Consider the following 20,161-nt stretch of genomic DNA (forward strand, 5'->3'; position numbering starts at 1 on the left):
CACATTATCTGATTCACCAGGAAGAGAGGCAGTGAAAAGCAGGATGAGCTTTGATCATGTCTAATTACAGAATACATAGATATCACCATTGCCATGACCTTGCAATAGTGTTGTGTTTTTTTTTTTTTTCTCCTTCCCAGAAAAATGAAAATTTCCTTAAAGAAACAGCTGTGTCCTGCCTGCAGCCTGAAGAAGAATGGCATTAGTCACATGCAGTTCAACACGTAGCACAGTTGTAAAGTTCACTCTATGAGACTGACAGGAGCTATTCACATCAGCCCCCTCCACCATCTGCCTGAATGGCAGCGGCTGTGGGGTGGTGACAGCCCCCCCCCGCCCCAGTGCTTGGGGACAGACTCTGAGTAGGCCCCATGTGCCGTAAATCAGGGGTTGAAAGCAACAAGAGGATGTCACTCAGGTCAAAGCAGATTGTCAAGAGAAAGAAATAGAGAGGGAAGAGTCAAAGCTAGTGGGAGTACCAATTTGCTGTTCTCCTGGGGAAAGGTGTTGGCTCCAGTATGGTGAGAAGTAAAGAGAACAGCTTAGGGGCAAAATCCTATATCTCCCTCCTTCCTCACTTCCTGAACTTAGAGGACTTGGATTTGGGGACAGGCTCTGAGTTCAGAGGGCAACCTGCTGGAGGATTGAACGCGGTCAGTGTCCCCTCTTGGTATGCTTCAGGACCCCTCCTGTAGTCTAGGAAATTCAGACTGGATGAAGGAGTGAGGTTCGTTTTCATCCTGTCACCTGTTCTTTCTTCTCATTTCCAGATGGTGACTTCTCTCCTCAAAGCACAAATTCCTGCTATCAAACCCTGGGGCATGTAGCCCAGCATCCCTAAAATCCTTTCCTCTCCAATTGCAGTAACTCTTAAGGTCACCCAATTCTTGCAGTATGATGTTAAGCAACATCTCCCACTTTTATGCCACTGGCATATCATTAACATTACATCTCCTTTTTTCTCCTCACCTCTCCAAAACATAACAAACTGAAACCTTTGTTGAATTTCTAAAGAATTTTTTTTTTTTTTTTTTTTTTACAATTTCTAAGCTTTGTTTTTAAGTAAAAATCTGTTTACTACTTTTTTTTTTTTTTAAATAAATGGAGGCTGCCTAGTTTTAACTTGCATAAGGAAAAGATGAGAAGAACAGTGCTTAGCATATGCACATATCCCAGACAAACGAATACTTGCCCCAAATCAGGGAGGGCAAGAAGCTTATTTCAACCCAGGCTAGGAAGTATACTGGCACTGCAGTATGCAGCACAGTTATACTGACAGCAGGGTGAGCCCTGTGACAGTGTTTATTACTCAAGCTAAGATGGAGAAAAAGTGCTCTTTTAGGAGAGAGAAATGCATTTTGTGCCTCAGCTAGTGCCAAACAGTGATTTTTGCATCACCTCCGTGCTACTCAGATTTGCATTAACTGCTCTTTGCTTTAGTGATCATTACAATAGTAGCAGTGATTTGGGTATTTGTGTTATCTCAACTGCTCAGTGTACTTACTGCACTGCCTCCTCTCTTAATGGTTTGCATTACTGGGTCTGCTCATGCAGTCCTGGGATGATGCTGATGTTGGAATATCTGTTCTGCATGAGTCCCTGAGTGTAGAAATAAGCTGGAAGAGGTTTTAGGGTAGAATTGGCTAAATCGTGACACCAGTTACAATGAGCGGCGTTTTTAAAACACTTCTTGGGTATTTCTGTGGAAGAAAATAATTTCTCAGAGTTTCTGCATGTTAGGAGAAGCATAACTGCATCCTTTTACTGAATGGGTTTATTCCTGTGCTTCACTTACAAAAAGGAGTTACAAAATTTCGCATACCAAAAATTTCCAAGAAGACAGCTGTCAGGGGGTGACATGTCAGATATGAAGTGGCTCTCCAGCTGGTCCCTGTCTGCATGCTGGGAAGGCATGTGGAGACATTTTTTCAATTGCTGTACTAGTTTGACACATTCACAGTGGAAAATGATGTATCATTCTTGAGCCTTTGGTTGGTGGACACTTCAAAGTGCACTGGATCCTCAGAGAGGAGTGCCCTATTGTTAATTGTTCCTTTCACATGTACATTGGGATGAACATGGTGAGAGCAGTGAGGAACAAAAGGGCTCCGGTGGTCTCTTAGGGAAAACCCTGTGCAGCTCAACCTGAGTCTGACCTTGAAAGGGTGGGTTGCTCTGCTTCTTAAATCCTGCTTGCTGGTTCATTCCTCTTCAGCTCCCTGCCGTTTCCCAGCTGCAGGAGAAAGGGATGCTGGAATGGCAAGTGTGGTGAGGCACGGGAAGCTGCCACGTGGTGGCCAAGGAGCTGTGACCAGGGCAAGTGGCCCTCCTGGAAGGCACAGGCTTAGATGGACACTAGGAGAGAGCTTCCCCATACACACAGCCATAAATCCTCTATCTTTCCTGTAAATCTATAATTGGATATTGGACTCACAGTATGTGACATGAGTTTCTTAGGCCTCTGAGGACATGGTTCATTAACACCCTGAGATGTTAATGAATGTGCTACCAGGCACCTGTCCCACATCTCTCTTTTTATCTTCCTTCCCTGGACACACCACTTGGGGATAAGTGTACATGTTGTCCAGAGTGTGGTCAAATGCTCTAACACAGCAGGAAATTTGTTCCTTCAAACAGAGATGTGAACCCTTGATGTGCATCTTGTCAAATGTGCTAGAAAACACTTCTCTGTAAACTCAGCTGCAGAAGAAGGACCTGTGTCAAGTCACAAAGAGGCCAGGCCCCAGCTAGTGTATCCCAAAATAGATGCTTGAGCAGGTGACTGGAAACTCTCCCCACTGAAGATCTTACTGGAGAAGATTGCACGTAGACATGTGTCATGATGGTGTGAGGCAGATGATGGAAAGTTAGCTGCACTAGGTCTCCTGGGGAGGAGCTGCTTTTGGAATAGAAACTGGGAGGAGATAAGCACCAGTGCCTCCAGCACTGTAAGTAAGGGCAAAGCTGCTCCTCACTCTGCCAATATAATCCCGTCTCAGATAGCACAGAGGTACCCTCAAGGCTTTCTGCCTTGCCATCACATTGCAACCCACTGCAGTAGTGCAAAGGCTCTGTAGCATCTTCTGCTGTGCAGTGTCCTGGCCCAAGGTCTCCCCAGATCTGCAGCACCTGAATGCTGGCACTGAAATATACAGCTTGGGTTGGACTGGGAAAAATGGTGTGAAAATGGGGTGGCAGCGCTGAGCACACTGGCATAGGAAGACTTGAGGAGTCCTCAGCCCAGCATACAGTGGTACAGTCTAGATCTTGTCCTTCTCTAAAGAAAACTGGACTAAAAGAAATAAATGCAAAATGTTGCATTTTTCAGCTCTCAGACCTTTGGTGCCTTATGTTAGCAAAGAAGACTTTACTTGCAAAATGAAAGGTAGCTGGGACTTCAGTCCCTGCTTTCCCAGGCCTGGCAGCCTCTCCCTGGCTGTAGGCATGCTTAGCCTGCCACTGTCCCTCTCCTCCCATCCCTGGGATGCTGCAGGCAGGGAAGCAGGAGCTACCTGTGGGAGGCAGTGGATCCCAGGCTGGTACATGGGGCTGCAGAGCTCCACATCACCCATGTATATCAAGGGCAGCCATCCTGCTCTCCTATTCCCCCAGCTCCCGGTTTTGCTTTGCTATTAAGTTATTGCCACCCCTCAGGGACAAGCCTGCACGAAGGCAGAGGGCTCACATAGCTATGCATCAGTAAAGGAAGCAGCTCAATTAGCATTTCACACGCCTTTTCTTCCCTCTCTTCTTACCTTCCCTGCAGCGGGCATGCTTTCCCCTTAAAGGATTGTCCTGTTTCTGCTCCTTGCCAGCGTTGGCAGGGTGACAGTAGTCGAGTGTGCAAACTTGTGCTATTGTCCCCAGGCCAGGGGGAGTCATGGAGACCCACTAATATGACACAGGAAAATGTTTGCTGATGGCAATTCTATGGGCTTTGTCTAACTCTTTCTCCATCATGACGACTCGATTTAAGTCTCTAACTGTTTGACTACAGATGCAAGAGTACTATCCAACTCCATCCTTTTGTCCGGGTAGTTTGAATGGGTAATTCAGCTTTTGTGTAACTCAATTGAGGGGGCAAACATAAAGACAAGATTCTTGAGCGCTCAAGCTCCCTTTCCATGGATATCTGCACATCTCTTTAGAGATTTGTTCCTTTCCTACCTTTTTCTGACATCATCCTCCCCTTAAAAAAAAAGTCTCTGATGGGGAACGGTTAAAAGTAGGCTAGCCTGTTTCCCCGTATTACATTGTCCTGTGCCAATGAAGCATGGTCAGTATCAGCCCCCAGACAGCTTCAGGGAGTGCATAGAAAAGGGTGCCTAAACTTTCCTAACTCATCGTCGGCACTTTTCCTTTGGATTGTGCCTTTAAAAAAGAAAGGCCTTGGTAGGGGTGAAGAGGATAGGGGAGAATGGTAGAAATCGCGGGGAAATGATTGTATTTATTAGCTGTCTTTCTGTGGCTGTCCCCATGGTGACAATTTGTGATGGCAAAGAATGTGAGAAGGGGAGGCTGATGCCTGATTGGGATGCTTTGTATTTGGCAAAGTGGCTCCTGATTGGTCTGAGAGAGCCCCGAACTCAGCAGAGTCGATATTCATTCAGCTTGCTCAAGTGCTCGCTCAACTGCCTCCACACACACCGGCTGCCTCCGTTGGGCCTGGCAGTGTGTAACCTGCCTAACAAGATTAGCAGGAAGGGGCTCTTCTTCACCAGCACCCACCGGAAAGCCCCAGCGTGCCGGGTGAGTGTCCGCGCTTGCTTGCAGGGACACGAGAGCAGCTGCCTTGGCTTCTTCTTCCCACCTATGCCTCACCTAATGAGATTAAGTGAGCAGCCCTGTGCCGGGGCAGTGCTGCGGGGCTGCAGGTGCATGGCAGCCTGCCTGCACAAAGGTGAGCTGGCGGACAACCTGTATGCTTAGCTGAGAAGTTTGACATCTTCTCTCCACCTCCTGCAGTGTTCTTGATGCTTTTTGAATGCAGGCTTCACACTCTGAGTCTGCCCACCGTGTCTTGCAGGTTGGCCAAGGCTTGCCTGAAACGGATTATAAACATTTAATGGGAAATTCTGCACAGCACATCTAGTGAAATGGCATCGGACAGCGAGGTAAAAACCCTGCTGAACTTTGTCAACCTGGCCTCTAGTGACATCAAGGCAGCCCTGGATAAATCTGCTCCCTGCCGCCGGTCGGTGGACCACAGGAAATATTTGCAGAAGCAGCTGAAGCGTTTTTCTCAGAAGTACTCACGGGTGCCACGGTGCCACCCTGCCAAGCCCCTGGAATGTGGCCCACGCCGTGGAGCAGAGGACAGGGCCCGCAGCTGCCAGCCTGAGATGCCCGACCCTGGCCCCCTCAGTGGGGCTGCCACTGAGAAGGTGCTGCAGGCAGCCGAGACGGAGGAGAGCCTGGTGGGGGAGCAGGCTGTGCCAGAGCAAAACCCTGAGGTCAACAGGCCAGACCAGGTGCCCATGAGGAAACGACAGCTTCCTGCCTCCTTCTGGGAAGAGCCGCGGCCGCCACAGAGCCTCCCTGCCAGGGGCTTCCACCCGGGCCCCGAGGGGCTACCAGTCCCCAGGGACCCTCCTCCCTTTGAGGGGAAGAAAAGCAAAAGGAACCAAGACAGTATTGGACCTGAGAGTCATGAGCCTGCCCTGAATGCAGGGGAGAAAGACGCCACTGGCGTACTCTCAGGCCAGGTGGGTGCCTGGACCTGCTGCCCCTTCCCCTGCCCTGGGCCAGCTGTTTACCAACCCCCTGGAACGCTGCATCCATCGCCTTTCCCAGGGCTAGGGCTGTGGAGGAAGGGCACTGCCACACTGCCAGCCGAGGCACAGCCCTTCTGCAAGGAGGCAGAGGGCACAGGACAGAAACTCTACAGGCCTGTGGTTTTGAAACCCATCCCTACCAAGCCTACCATCCCTCCACCGATTTTCAATGTTTTTGGCTACCTTTAGCCAGAGGAAAGGGCCAGAGTGTGTGACACTGGACAGAACAACCCCTTAGAGGGAGTTGAGCATCAGGTTGGCCAATGGGCACAAGGAGCTGGTCGTGTGCGGAAGGAGCTTCCATCCAGAGATGGTATTGGCCCCTGTACAGGCTGGAGTGAATTAGTAACTGTACAGCTTCCATCTTCTCCTCCCATGCAGGTAAAAATCAGGAATAAGCCCTATGAATCTGGTGGTATGGCATGTGTGGCAAATCAGACCTTTTTTATGGAAGCACACTGTTGGAGCCATGGCAAGCAGGGCTCAGCCACTCGCAATTTCGCTGCAATTGTAACACCTCGGAGACCTCTTCCATGTGGGAGCATCTTCCCGGGTTGCCCTGCAGGCACAGCACTGAAATGAAATGAATTAAACTCACTGAAACTGTTTTTATACATTTAAGTAATTCCGGAGAAGTCAAGATATTCAGGTCACTTCCTTTTGCGTGCAAGAGACTGGAAGGACAGTATTTAATGTGGAAACTACATTTGTGAATTGATTTAAGCTCTTCTTGTGTGTAAATACTAAGAGAATTGAAAGAAAAAATAAAGGAAGGGAGGTAATTTTATTCTGGTGATTCTGCAAATGTAATGTGTTTACTTTTGCCCACTGAGTAGATGCGGGTTTAACTTGCAGCTGCTGGTTAGATATGACAGCTGAAATCTCTGCTTATTTAGAGTGATGTAATTCAGATTTAATCCTGGGGCTGGGAAATCAATGGGTGTTAAACTGGTGCAAATGGGAGCAGAATAATTTTCTGTTTCATAAATTGTTCCCCATCAACCAAAATAAAAATAATGTGTTATACATCAAATACAAAAACATAAAATATGATAGAGAAGTGTTTATAATAGCTTGCCCTCTTTTTTCTCTAGCAGGGATCTTTTCTTTTGTCTGATTTTAAGATACAGTCACAAGACCTGGCTACAAATGATCTGCCTATTGTTTTCTTAATTATTTTGGTGAAATGGCATGGTAAAAGCTAATAGGTGATAGTTTAAGCTAAGCTTCTCTTAAACCCATTGAGAAGGTGTTGCTAAGGCACAGAACATGAGACCTGAAAGGTTTAATATTGTGTGCCTCCATATTCAATTATACTGGAATAAATCACTGAGATCAAGAGACATGTTATGGGGGAAGGGAGGAAGAGGAAGGACAGATAATGCGCATCTGTGCCCTCTCTGGGCCTGAACCTGCTCTTCCTGGAGTGAATGGGAGCTTCTCTTGGGACTCGGCAAAAAGTGACCTTGATCTGGTTGGCCCCTGGCTATTGTAGTGCTCTATCACTCCTGATATCTCTACGAAGAGAAAAACAGGCCATGCTTCTTTCAAGCACACTGCAGTCATGAAAAAATTATCATCTTAAGCCACCAGAGTTTAATTTTGGATCTTCTGATGGGACTAGATGTTATGTAACCAGACTGCAACTGCAGTTAGGATATAAACTACTCTCAGGCTGAAAGTAGTTTATTCTTTCCCCAAACCTCTCAGTTTTAGCCACTGATGCTTATTTCAATGGAAATAATGGCTGTAGTATGTTAATCTTTCATTGTTTCATATATGTACCAAGCATGTGTAGACTGCTCTTTTAAGGAGACAGAGCGTGTACCTGCAACTCTGTGCAAGGTGCAAAGTGGTAAGGAGCTGGTCTAAGAATTCAAGGCATCAGATTCGCTCTTGATCCAAATATGAAGATGTCCTTCTGTTTTTGTCTTTTTGGGAAAAAGAATCCATGAGGAGACAGTGACCCTCTTTAATTTAGTGAACGGATAATTATGGATCTTAAATTGCAGAGCTGGAGGCAAGGAAATGTTGTATGTAATTAGAAGCACTTTCTCACATAAGCATATCTGTATCACTGTTGTAATCCACATGAAGCCAGATGCTGAATCTCATTGTTGCCAATGCAATGCACTCTCTTTGGCATTGCTCTTCATGTGGGTGACCAGAGAAGCTCAGGGAATGAACAATGGGTATTGCAGAGACTGCTGTGGACAAGTGTTCCTTCTGGAGTTCAGGGGGGAAATTTGAAAGTGGATTCCACTAGACTGTGGATTTCATCAGTATTAAAATACTTGGCAAAGTGAAGAGCTTCTGTAGAAATTTTATTTCTGAAGATACTCAGAAAAATAAGAGAGTTAAAATCAAGATTCTACCTTTTAGGTACTACATTTTTTGTTTTTCTTTTTTAGTCTTTTTTTTAGTGTTTATTTGAATATGTTTTGCTGCATTTTTGATGTAGCAGCACAGCCTGCTTTTAAGTTAAGCTAAAGAATAGAACCAGCTTGTTCCAAGTGATCTCCAGCATGCTTATATTTATCAATTTACCCTCAGATTCAGGCCAATATTATGTTTTAAAATCCTTACATTCCACTGTGACATAGGGCTTCCTTCCCCCGCACAGGGCAGGAGGTGGCCCTTGGGGCTCTGAGCTGGAGCATGGAAAGAAAACATGAATGATCAGAAGCCAGTTGCTAAGTACATTCAAAATCATAGAATGTGGATGCATTAGACATTTCAAGAGGTGTGCAAAGAATAACAACTGTCTCTCTACCAATATTTACTATTCTCTCGCCCTTGAGACTGCCATCAAAATTATTAATTGTGCAAGCTTGGATCGATTCAGACTTTTCCTGGCTGTTCTACTGTTTAGTTGTTTAATTTTGCTATTCAGGACAGCTGATAACCCTTTAGAATCTAATTGTTTAATTCATACTTTGATGAAAAGATGGAAACATAACAATCAAGAGCTGCTGTTTACTACAACAGTGCAAATTTAAACTGTTAAAACTACAATAGCTTTCATAAATAATGGTAAATGAAAATCTTTCGTATAAAATAAAATAAAAACCAAAATAGTGCACACAAACATAAAGTGAATTGCACATGTTGCAGTAGGATAAAGTACAGTAACCTGGTCATGAAATATTCCTATATTATATCACAAAAAGTTATAATCTCTGAAGGAGCTGGAACTACTGATCTGCTTACAAAGCCTAGTTTGCTTGGGATGTTGGGTATTTATCATATCACAGTTTTAGACAGATGCAGTAAATGCTCATCACATTTGTACAGATTCAGCATCACACATTAAACACTGTGCCAGTGACTGGAGTGTAGGAGAGGTAGCTGGCTCCATTTCAGTGCAAATAAATGTAAACTGGATGAGTGAAGGTTTGTAGTAAAGATCAAGCAGAAAGGGCATAATAATGTAATTACTAGGCTCTCCCTCTAACATACATCTCTCCTCAGTAGCTGTGCACACTGTGCCCTTATCCATCTCACAGCTGGTCAGTGGCTGCTGCTCAGGACAGACAGCTGAGAGCAACCAGGATATGAGTCTCTCAGCAAATATGAAGGTCTCTTGGCGGAAAGAAGAAATGGACTTTCTGTATTTGCTCCACCCAAGACCAGTTTCATCTTGTCCAAGGACATAAAAAGAAGTTGTTATTCATGAGACTTTTGTGTACATAACGATGGTTCAGAGAAAATTCCCAGTTTGGGATGGTTCATGAAATCTCATCCCTGCAGCTGGTGATTTCAAATCCTTCTGTCAGCTAGCAGTCTCCAGAGCTGACACCGCACACCAAACAAATGCTTACATAAATGGTCTCCACCAGGCCACGCTCAGTATCTACCACCTGCAACTCTGTTCTATTACACTTATTTAATTTTAACAATATTTCTTCTGATTTATATAAATGTGAGTAAGACCCGGACCTTCACTGCTCAGCCCCATTAGCTAAGGGATGCAATAATTCCACAGATGACTTTCCACTTCTCAAACTATCACAATTGTGTAGTCTAATTTTTGGGCAGTGTGGAGCTAGGAGTTGTACTCAATGATCCATATGAGTCATGTCCAACTTCGGATATTCAGTCGTTCTGCGATTATAATTACAGCTCCTTCACTGGTAGTACAGACTCCCAAAGGCTGGAGGAGTGCTTCAGAGGGCTGCTTAGCCAGCTCTTCTCCGTATGGCCAGCCGTGGTGGCCAGCTCCTAACTGGTGTCATGAAGAGGCTCCATCTTCTGAATGGCCCTACTGTGTAGGTGACACTGTACCCCCAGAGACCTCACTCCTCCTGTAAGAATGGTGGAGTTCACATTTCAGGAAAAGGAGGCAGACCCTGATAGTAATGGAATTTCATCTTATTTTATAAAGCTTTGCAAGAAGATCACAGTTCAGTGAGAATTGAAACTTGTTTTTTTCAACTGCTTTTGTATTTGGGAAGAGGACAGCTATGGACAGTGCCCTTAGCTGTGACCATTTCTGCTTCCACTTACATCCTATCCCATGAGTGCTGAATGCATTTCACACAAAACCATCACAGAATCTGGACTTTTGTGCCCAGATAGGCCTGTGTGTGTGCAACACACTTTTAGTGCTGTGTTAAGTTGTGAAACCACATACAAAGTCAGTCCAGTGCATTTTCCCTACTTATACTTCTATCTCATTCCATAGTATGCAGGCCAACAAACAAAAACAGATCTGTCAAGTCTCTGGTGGGGAATCAAAACAATCCCTACTTCACAGCTCTTATGTCACCTAAGGTAAGAATGGGTATGCTTCTAGAATAAGATCTGCCAAGACATGATTCCAAAATTAGGCTCTTCCATCCTTACTTAGGCGCCTGATCAGGACCAAGGCATTCATTAAATTTCAGTGGTTCAGCAAGTCACACCTGTCAAGTGAGCTGTAGTCACTGCCAATAACCATTCGTGGGCTCCTCAGCCTCCCCAGCTGTGAGGGAATGTGACTTGTTAAAAACTTCAATAAAAGAATTTCACGGACAATTATAGCAGTTCAGCTGATAGATGGCAACTTGTTAAGCTGCCATAAATCAGTTGTGTATCTGAGCTGTAAATAGGTGACCTAATTTTCAAAGAAGCTGAGATAATAACTTTCGTCAATGTCAAAAGAACTAATAGATACTTCTAACTTCCAAAGTCAAGAAAGTCAAGGTTAAATCGCAGGACTTATTCTGCCTCAATAATATCTGACACCAGAATTGTCCCACTGGCTTCAATGTAACTACACCTGGCACAAGAATCTTGGCACCATTTGGGCATCTGAATAAAGATTTAGAGCTAAATTCTGGGCATTTGTTTTCATAAATCTTGAAGTTTCATCATCTTGAAACACCCTCTTTTTTCTTTCAGTCATAGCATTGTTATAGTCAGAAGTCAAGGAAGTAAGAGAGGCTGAGTTTCATAGGGACAAGATCCTCTAGTGGAACAACTGATAAAGTTAGTTTAGCAGTGTTGCTGTTCCCTGTGTATCTTGCCTTTCTTCTTCATCACTGCCCATGCTCCTCTAGGGCTTTGTTCTGTTCAGACACCAGCTTCATGACAGACCATAGCTACTGTTTATAATACAGCTACTTCTAATTTACAGAAAAGATTTTATATATATATATATATATATGAGTTGCTTTCAAATCCCCAGTATAGAAAATCAGAAAATACAGAAAGTTATCTCAAGCAGAATTTCACTAATTTCACTGCCTTCTTATGTAATACAACTTGAACTGTATTTGCTAGGTGTAAATACAGTTCTTACATCCTCCTTCAATAAAGCTTTCCTGTGCTTTTAAAGGAGTCTGCACATCTCAGTATAGTTAAAAGTTCTGAGCTTTGAATGTTCAGAAATCAAGTACTCAACTGAGAAAGGTCCAAAAAATTGTTAGCAAGACAGTGTCAAACTATCAGAGAATTAGCAACCAGCACACTGAACAGAAATCCAAAAGACAGAGTAGAAACTAAAATAAAAATCTCAGTCAGTGAATGAAATGTAGTTGTTTTCCCAAATATTTTGACTCTAACAGCTTCTGAATTGTGATCACAGCAAGGATGCTAAGCTCCACCAGACCCCAGGTCAATGAGTACCCTCACTGGTACTTGCTTCAGCACTACTCATTTTTAAGCTTTGGCTTTCACTTCTTGTTCTTTGCTGACCAAGCTCTGAGGTGGATAACGTGTACTTCCTCCTGTAAAACCTGATGCTTAGATGTCCACTCCTTTCTCTTCTCACTTTCGCTCCAGAAGCATATTTCTTGTAGATTAGTCATTGGAAGACTCTTCACCAAGCCAGCAGCATGGTGTGTGCCACTGTCATGCTGATGACTCTGAGTGCCATGCCAGGAAGCTGCTGAAAGTCTACCATGCTTGAGGTCACTGTGTGTAATCATGCTGTAAGTATCGAATCAGTCTGTATGGAAGAGGCAATGTGTCAATAAGTTTAATGCGGTTTCTTCCAATCAAGCTTCGTACCTTGACACGGCAAAGATGGGCAAGAGGTCGTGGAGGCTCTGTAAGAGAGGCAGGTCAAAAATGTGAACTGAGCAGGTTTAAACTTGGGAGGGACATCCATGTCTGTGGCAAGAGGAGAATGGGAGGAGGAGGAGTAAAAACAGAGGCTTTGTCTGCAATGGTGATGTGATGTGTCTGCTCATTCATTCTGAGGCATGACATAGGGAAGGAAGTGGGGCTGGAGGATGGGGTGCTGTATCCCATGACAGCCTAGCAGTGGGCTTTCTAGGAGGATTTAAGAAAGATGCGTCACAGTACTCAGCCTCACCACTGAAAATAAATGTAGTACATTCCCAGTTCATCTTCATGCTGGACAACTAATTCTGATAATACCTGTGAAAGTCTTTGGGTCTTGTGAGAAAGGGTATTTTGGGAGAGCCATGGGTGCTTGCTGGCCTGCTGTGGAGGTGGTCACCTTGTCCACTTGCCCTGATCTGCCTATATCACAGGTGCAGACAAATGAGCCTTCCTGCTCTGGCAAGACTTATTTCCAGTGGGCCAGACCTACAACTGGGGTAAATTCAACATCATAAAGTCAACATACTCCAGCAATTTCTAGTGCCTAATACTTGGTTGAAAAATTTAATTCAATCTCAGTAGGGAAATCCTACTGAATTTAGGGGATGGATACTGACTGAATGATTCTGCAGAGGTCACGTTAAAAACCTACAGGGCTTTTCAATAGAAAAAATGGAAATGTAAGAGGAAATGGTGACTGACATTTTGAATCCAACAGTGGAAATATTTATGACAGATTCTTTTCTGAGTAACCATACCTGCTTTTTCTTTAATGACAGCCCAGTCCTCATAGCTGTCTATATGCTCCTTGAGCCGGGAACAGAGCTGGACGTTACCCACATAATCCAGGAGAACATCAATAATTGGCCCAGCCCAGCGACTTATCTCTGGAGTAGACACCATATCACAAAACTTCAAGAAAAAAACAAATTTGCAACAGTCAGTGAAAGATGAATGCACCTGTAGAAATTATAACAGCAAAAATAACCCTGACTACTTTTGTGGTCTTTCTATCAACTGTAGAGGCAATTTCCAGTTTTACCTCAGAAATTTTTTTACTAAAACCCTGTTTAATCTTCCTTATTTGGGTGTGGACCAGGCACAGCCTCTCTTGCCCATAGAGCAAGCTGCAGAGCACTCTGAGCTTTAGCATGGAGAGCTACGGAGATTCTCAAGGAGTGATCTGACTTTAAGTAGTTTCATTTCAAAACATTTGCCTTCCCACTTTAATCTAAATGCGTGCCATACCAGACAGCTTCATCTATCTCTATTAGGGTGATACATATGTTGAAGATATCTGTGGATTTGTCTACATGTGAGCAGTTAAATAAGTTAAGGTGAACTAAATCATGCTGTGCAGATAAGAGCTCAGACACATGGCCGAACTCAATTGAACGATGGTCACTTATGCACTATACATCATCTTAGTCACTGAGACTGTCTACAGGCGCCCTCCAAGTCCACTCCAGACAGGAGAGATAATGCACCAGCTTGAATCTCTTTCAGTTTAAGCTCATGTAATTAGATCACGTATGATCATACATGTATGAGCCCTAACTCATAATGAATTAAGCTCTTGCGTGGATACTCTTATCCAAAAATAAAATATTATCACATCTGTGAAGAATAAAACTACAGAAAATTGTAAGGTCTCTTCATTCAAGGTCAAAGCATTCACAGAAGCATCTACTACTCTTCTGACTTTGCTTCTCTGAGCATTCCCAGAAAAATGAGATATAATGATTTGGGAAGACCCCAGAATCCAATGGGCAATCCAGAGTTTCCTACCTGAATTGTTCATAGGAAATGTTGCTTGGGATATCTGACATTCTCCAGTGCCTACTCCTATGCCATTGCCATGCAGTTGCATATACAACATGCAAACTGAGGATCTTCACTACACCTACAAAGAGTAAATCCACTTTGTCAGAGCTTAAATGAGGATACAGTTTCAGAGTAATAAAGCACTGTATCTTACTGTTCTCTTTTTGACTCCAACCAGGGAGGTTGCCTTTTATTTTCCTTCCTCATTCAAAAGCTCAATCTAAAAATATATTTTCCAGACTAACAATGTTCCCAAACAGATCACAGGAAAAGACAGCGAACAAAATGAAGCAGAAGGCAAACCTGCAACAACAGGCCTTGGGATAGTCTCAGGAGCGAAGTAGCTCTGGTTTTGGGATGCACCGCCTGAAGTCTCGGCAGGCCCCTGAATGCCCTCTCGTGGCAGAAAGATGCTTCATTTCCTCCGCTCACGGTTTTGGCACCGCAATTTGGGAACTGGGTGCTGAGACAGCGAGCATTTTTCTGCATTCACTTTCATAGGAAATGCTAATTCAGTAGAATCAGTAATTATTTGTAGTTATGTATTTTTCAAACCAACTTCGAAGAGCTCATAGTGTTACCGTATAAAGACTAATTCTGATTTATTTTCCTTAAGTAATTTGATATAGGAAGATAAGAAATGTGCATCTTATGCATAGAAAAAGCTAAAGATTCATGAGACTCGCTATATTTTTTGGAATACAAACCATATCACAGCCATATCTTGAAGCTATCCCAGACAAGCCTTAGTTTTGTTAGCCAGAAACCTAGCATTAAGAAGCAAATTTAAAATGATACTGGAGGGAAGACACCACTTTTCCTACTCTGTGTGCAGAAACAGTCTCTCTATGAGAGACTCATAGAGACTCATCAGTTCCTCTATGCACAGATATTATCTTATACAGCTTCTGCTGCTTATGTCTCTGACCTTTCAGGTGATGATTCTGTTTTGTGTGTGACCAATTATTTTTTTAGAAATTGAAAATATGGTTAGGTGAGATTCAGAGGGAAATATTGCATCTAGCTAAGTAGGAATACCTGTTTTTGTGTGGCTGAATTATCACATAGAGTACATACAAATATTCTCTCTTTGCCTTGGATTTTCAGCCCTCTTCTACTCCACATCCAAAAGCATCATGTTTCCAGAATTAGAGATAATTCAATTTAATGCCAATCATTTATTTGGCTTAAATAACACTTTCTTTTGAATTAAACAAAAGTACACCTCAGCTTAATAGGAGTTGACTTATTGCTTCCCTAATGCTTTCCAAAAGAGAAAGAGGTCTTTGTTTTGCTGCGAGTTGAAGGATAGTAAATTTTGACAGGAAGGTCAGATTTACTTTAAGATATTTTGGAAGGAGTCAACAAGCAGAGATTACACACACACACACAAACACCCCAACAAAAAAAAAACAACAAGAAAATGTGCACTCTGCAATTCTGCAAAGTCATTTAGGGAATTGAGAATCCAATTCCAGCCCAATTGAAGCAGTAGCTGAGCTTTGAAATGGACTGTAGATATACATGCATAAGACATGATCACCTAAAACGTGTAATTGGCTTTGAAAATATGAAACCATGGATCGAAATCTCCTGGTCTCTTCTGAAAGCCTCAAATATTATGAACAGTCATATAGCTAATGTAATAATTTATGCACTCTCTCCAGGGCTGCTTATCCAGATTTGGAAACAGATGTTTACATTCACTACTTTACCCTCATAAGGTGAAGGACTATACAATTTTAATTTAACCAAGTGCTTAAATTTGCAGATAAATTATCAGATAAAACAATCATTACAGGGTAAATAACACAAACAGGTTTCTACTGCCCATTTGACACTGTCTGACAAGAAAATATCTTTCAGTTCTGGCACCTCATGTCCAGAGGAAAAGAGTACTGTGGATCTGACAATAAAAGCTGTCAAGATGGCTATCGTTCATCTGAAATTCAGGGTTGGACATCAGCAGCTTTTGCCTGTGCCCACATTGTTAATGAATGTGCAGTTGGAACACTCACTGAATCTTACAAAGTCTTATTTTTATGTAAATAAATTTGTTAAAAAAAAGGATCTTCTCTTGCAGGAAAGGTGGGAGAAGAAATAAGTGAAGTTATCAAGATACATGGCTGAGAGGTGTTCCCAAAAGTACTAAAGATAGCGTAAGGAGTGCTTACCTGCGTTATGGTTGGTTCTTTGGGCAGCTGAGGATCATTAAATCTGTCCCGCCTGTAATTTAAAGCAGGGTGTGGGCAGTTTCCATACTGGCATTGAAAACAGGAAACTGCATCACAGCCAAGATCCAGGAGATACTTCAGCACAGAAAGGTACTTCATTGAAAACATGATAGTAGCTGGAAATGTGGTGGGATGGCTTGAAATATAGGCATCAATGTTTGCTCCATGATCGAGAAGCAGTTTCATTGTCTTCAGGCAACCATGGCGTATGGAGATAAGCAGCGGGTTGATGAGGTCAATGTTAGGGTTGGCTCCAGCTTGCAACAGGAGCTCTGTGGCGTAGATATTGTTGTTATAAACAGCAAAATAGAGAGGTGTGGTGCGTCTGTCCTCGTAAAGGCAGGACCGTTCATTGGAGAGGGTGGTGTTCACCTCATAGCCAGCATCAATTAGCTCTTCCAAGATGTCGTCATTGTTGCGTTCAGCTGCTAAATGCAGGGGACTGATGCCACTGCGCTTGACACGGATGCGACTAGTCACAGGAATCAGCATGGAGACAATCCTGTCAAGTGGAGAGTCAGTGAGCAATGGTGAGTTCTAGGGGATCTACTGCAAATCCTAGCTGTATAGTAGTAACTGTAAGAGCCCACTAACTTGAGCATAGGGATGATTTGCTCTGAGAAGAATCAGTGTGAACTTGAAAACTATCTTCAACTCCCAATGCTTTTGCATTGCCAAAAATGTGATGTGTGTTATGGAGGTGTAAGTTTTTTGAAATCATCACCCAGTTTTTTGAGATAATACCAGCCACAGGGGCAATTACAATGGAAGAAACAATGTGCTTACTCCTTGCCTATCCTGCTCTAACTCATGAATAGCACAAATGGCAGACACCCAGTCAGGCTTTTCCAAGCATTCTGCACCTCTGCCATCACTCTGTGGTAGCACTGGAGGAACTGGTGCAGGTCAGAGGAACTTAATGAGGAAGCAGGGGATCCATCATGATTGCTCTGTGGTGAAGTATTTCATAGGTCACAGCCACAGCAAGAGGCTTGAGACCAGAAAGGGAATGAAACCTCCACTTCTATGGGATTGAGCTGGGATAAACTATGTATTTGGTTCCCAGACCTCCATGTCAGATTTTACAGTTCACTTTCTACTCTGGATTGAGCCCCATACTAGAGGCCCTCTGCACAGCTTTTGGCTTTGGTAAATCTGTGGGGCTATCAACATCCATCCCAAATGTTGGGAGCTAGAATGACAATTAAGAAAGGGCAGAAAAAGAAATAAAAATATTTTCCAGGCTGTTTGCCATGCTTTAGCCCAGGGAGGAAAAAAAAAGTACAGCCAAGTCCTAAACTCCAGTAATGAGGGATTGCTATTGGAAAGTGTGATGCAGCCTTAAGCACAGCAATATAAATTGAGCTGCTCTCATTACGTAATCGGAAGTTCAAACATACAGTGTACAAGGCCCCAGCTATCGTAAATCCATGAGCATTTTTATGTCTCCATAGGCACCACTGGAGCTGCATAATCAAACCCATAGGTTAAACTCTCATTTCCTGCTAATGAAGTTAGATGTTTTAGCTGAGGCACTAGCTTGCTTCTATACAGATAAGGCACCTTAAGAAATAGAATGAGACTAGAAACTGTCAAACCAAAGTCTACCTCCAGCCTATCCGTGAAAGCAATTGTCTAGCAGTGAGTTAAGACATCACTTCTTCCTCTTCCTATGCAGAAGACTCTATCTAGCAGTCAAGAGCTCTTCTAACATATAAACATGCAAAGCACATAAGTGCATCTCTTTTAAGATGCTGTACTTCTTCAGCTTGACGGCAATGCTCTTAAAACTTACATTTACATAATGAACTAAGCACAATTTAAGCTAGCCTCAGAGAAACCTTTGCCAGTGATGTGCTGAATGATCCTGTGAAAGACTGAGTCTCCACACTCCCAGCGATGAAAGAAAAGTTGAAGATGCATGACACTTAACAGGGTTATGGTGCCATTTGCATGGTGGATAGCTGATGTTTCCAAAGTCCTTTTACTTCTCATTTTTGAAACAAAGATTTTTTAATTTTTTTTTTTAACGTTAAATAAATGTCTTATGAGAATAAGTGCCTTTTTTTCTCCTTTCTTTTTTCTTTCTTTTTTTTTTTTTTCTTTAAGCAGCATCACTACTCTTATAGCACCTTAAGTCTCACCAGGGAGCAGGAATTGGGTGCTGGTGAGCTGGCAACTTTCCATTATTATCAAATGCTCTATAAGAGATGAAATAGCAAGAAGGGAGGAGAGTACTGTGAGGACACCATGCCAAGTGCCAATATTTAGTCATCCCATGATCAACTGTTTGAAGATTTAAGAGTCTGTTTTGTTCTTTCCCTCCAGGATATGTGCCTCAGTCAGCTCTTCACATCTGAATTAAAGATGTTCTGCCTCATTTCTGTCCGTGGGGTCCTGAACCTCTCTGCAGTGATGGCACACTGAGGCTTTATATCCAAATTCTGCAGTGTCCCAGACCTCAGTACAACCCCTCAGATTTTGCTGGGAGGAAAGGCTGGAAATTCTATCAGAGTCTAACCTGTTTTCTTCATCCTTCAAAGCATTTTAGTTCAGAAATGTGGCATCTCCACCACCACACTTTCCTATCTGGAGGGAGGAAGAATGTAGATAAGTGAAGATAGTCAAGACTGGACAGACAAGGCCACTGACAGTGTCTGTCACAGGGCTGTGACTCATATGCAGTTTTGAAATATTGCTGAGTTTCTCCTTACACCTGAAACCTGCTTTTGTGATTTCTGTTTGTTGGAAATTAAAGGAAGGAGGCAGAGCATCCTTAATATGAATGTGCCAAGAGATGATTGACTTGCATTTACATAATAAATCTGCCTACACTTCACAAAGTCTTCTTAGCTCCCCAGTTCCAAGGGTGAAGGAATTAAATGACAGCTTACAATTGTCTTAGAGCTGATGAGAGGACCTTTATGAACTTCATGTCAGTACTGACAAAGTGTCGTTTAAAATAAACAAACACCAAGCAACAAGAATTGACAGTTGAGCCTTGGAATCGCATTCTTGGCTTTTTGATGGTAGGGGACTTTGTGCTCTGGCAAAAAGTTGAAGTGTGGAATTCCAGCAGAATTACGTATTAAATCTTCAGGAATACAAAGAGAGGTCATTTTGAAGGGTGTTATTTTACTGAATACCAGTGGAATTAACAATAATCAGTCAATTGGGCTATAGCTTCATCATTTAGATAAATATTTATAGGAGAATATCTTTTTTCTTCCTCGTGTACTTCAGTTCATAGCAGTTGGGAAGTTGGACACAAAAAATTGTGCTCAATCTTTTACAAGTAAATAAACTCAGAGTTTGGGCTGACTTCTTATCTCATGTATGCTGCTGAGTGTTGGCAATAATAGACATGACCTCCAAATCAGGTTGGCTATTTCTGTTATAACATAGGGATGCACTCAGATTGCTGAATTTCCATGTAGATTTGTTTTCAGATTGGGCTATCTATCTACTGAGGGAAAGAACAGAATCAGAGAACGGGTCCAGATTCTATTTAGAGACTGGATTCAGATCAATTTACCATACTGTCAGATTAACTATTCTGGAAGCAAACAATTAGAGCTGGGTTTTTTCTCTGGCAGCTATCTGATCTAAAATGTGTTTGTTGTCAAAAAACTCTTTCTAAGTCAAACCCTAGAGAAAATTTTGAATCATGCCTGTGTTAGTCTATGCAAGATATTTATGTATGTGCTAGAAGTATATAAACCTTTTATATAAATTCACACTGAGCCGCCCCCTGAACATATAGCTTCCACAAAACAAACC

General features: G+C 42.9%; 2 protein-coding genes across 3 annotated transcripts in view; one reads left to right on the forward strand and one right to left on the reverse strand.

Annotated features, from left to right (window-relative positions):
• Positions 1-4,670: 4,670 nt before the first annotated feature.
• On the forward strand, positions 4,671-6,865 carry FAM181A (family with sequence similarity 181 member A). The gene has a single exon (XM_085225549.1). The coding sequence runs from the start codon at positions 5,097-5,099 to the stop codon at positions 5,961-5,963; it is 867 nt and encodes a 288-aa protein (XP_085081675.1). The 5' UTR covers positions 4,671-5,096; the 3' UTR covers positions 5,964-6,865.
• A 1,817-nt stretch (positions 6,866-8,682) lies between these two features.
• ASB2 (ankyrin repeat and SOCS box containing 2) overlaps positions 8,683-20,161 on the reverse strand; it is a 28,291-nt gene continuing 16,812 nt past the window's right edge. The window contains exons 8-10 of one of the 2 annotated variants that reach the window (XM_031553659.2): positions 16,322-16,883; positions 13,082-13,235; positions 8,683-12,304 (exon numbers count right to left, since the gene is read on the reverse strand). In XM_031553659.2, the coding sequence (XP_031409519.1) occupies positions 12,168-12,304; positions 13,082-13,235; positions 16,322-16,883 (853 nt within the window). In that variant the 3' untranslated portion in view covers positions 8,683-12,167. Of the gene's footprint in view, positions 12,305-13,081; positions 13,236-14,111; positions 14,227-16,321; positions 16,884-20,161 lie in introns of those variants that run through there. The other variant, XR_014883738.1, reaches the window with a different exon arrangement.

The sequence above is a fragment of the Meleagris gallopavo genome, chromosome 5, assembly GCF_905368555.1.
Source record: "Meleagris gallopavo chromosome 5, MGAL_WU_HG_1.1, whole genome shotgun sequence".
NCBI classification, from domain to species: Eukaryota; Metazoa; Chordata; class Aves; order Galliformes; family Phasianidae; genus Meleagris; species Meleagris gallopavo.

Excerpts from the sequence above, each read along its gene's own strand:
- FAM181A (XM_085225549.1), top strand. The coding sequence starts at position 5,097 with ATGGCATCGGACAGCGAGGTAAAAACCCTGCTGAACTTTGTCAACCTG.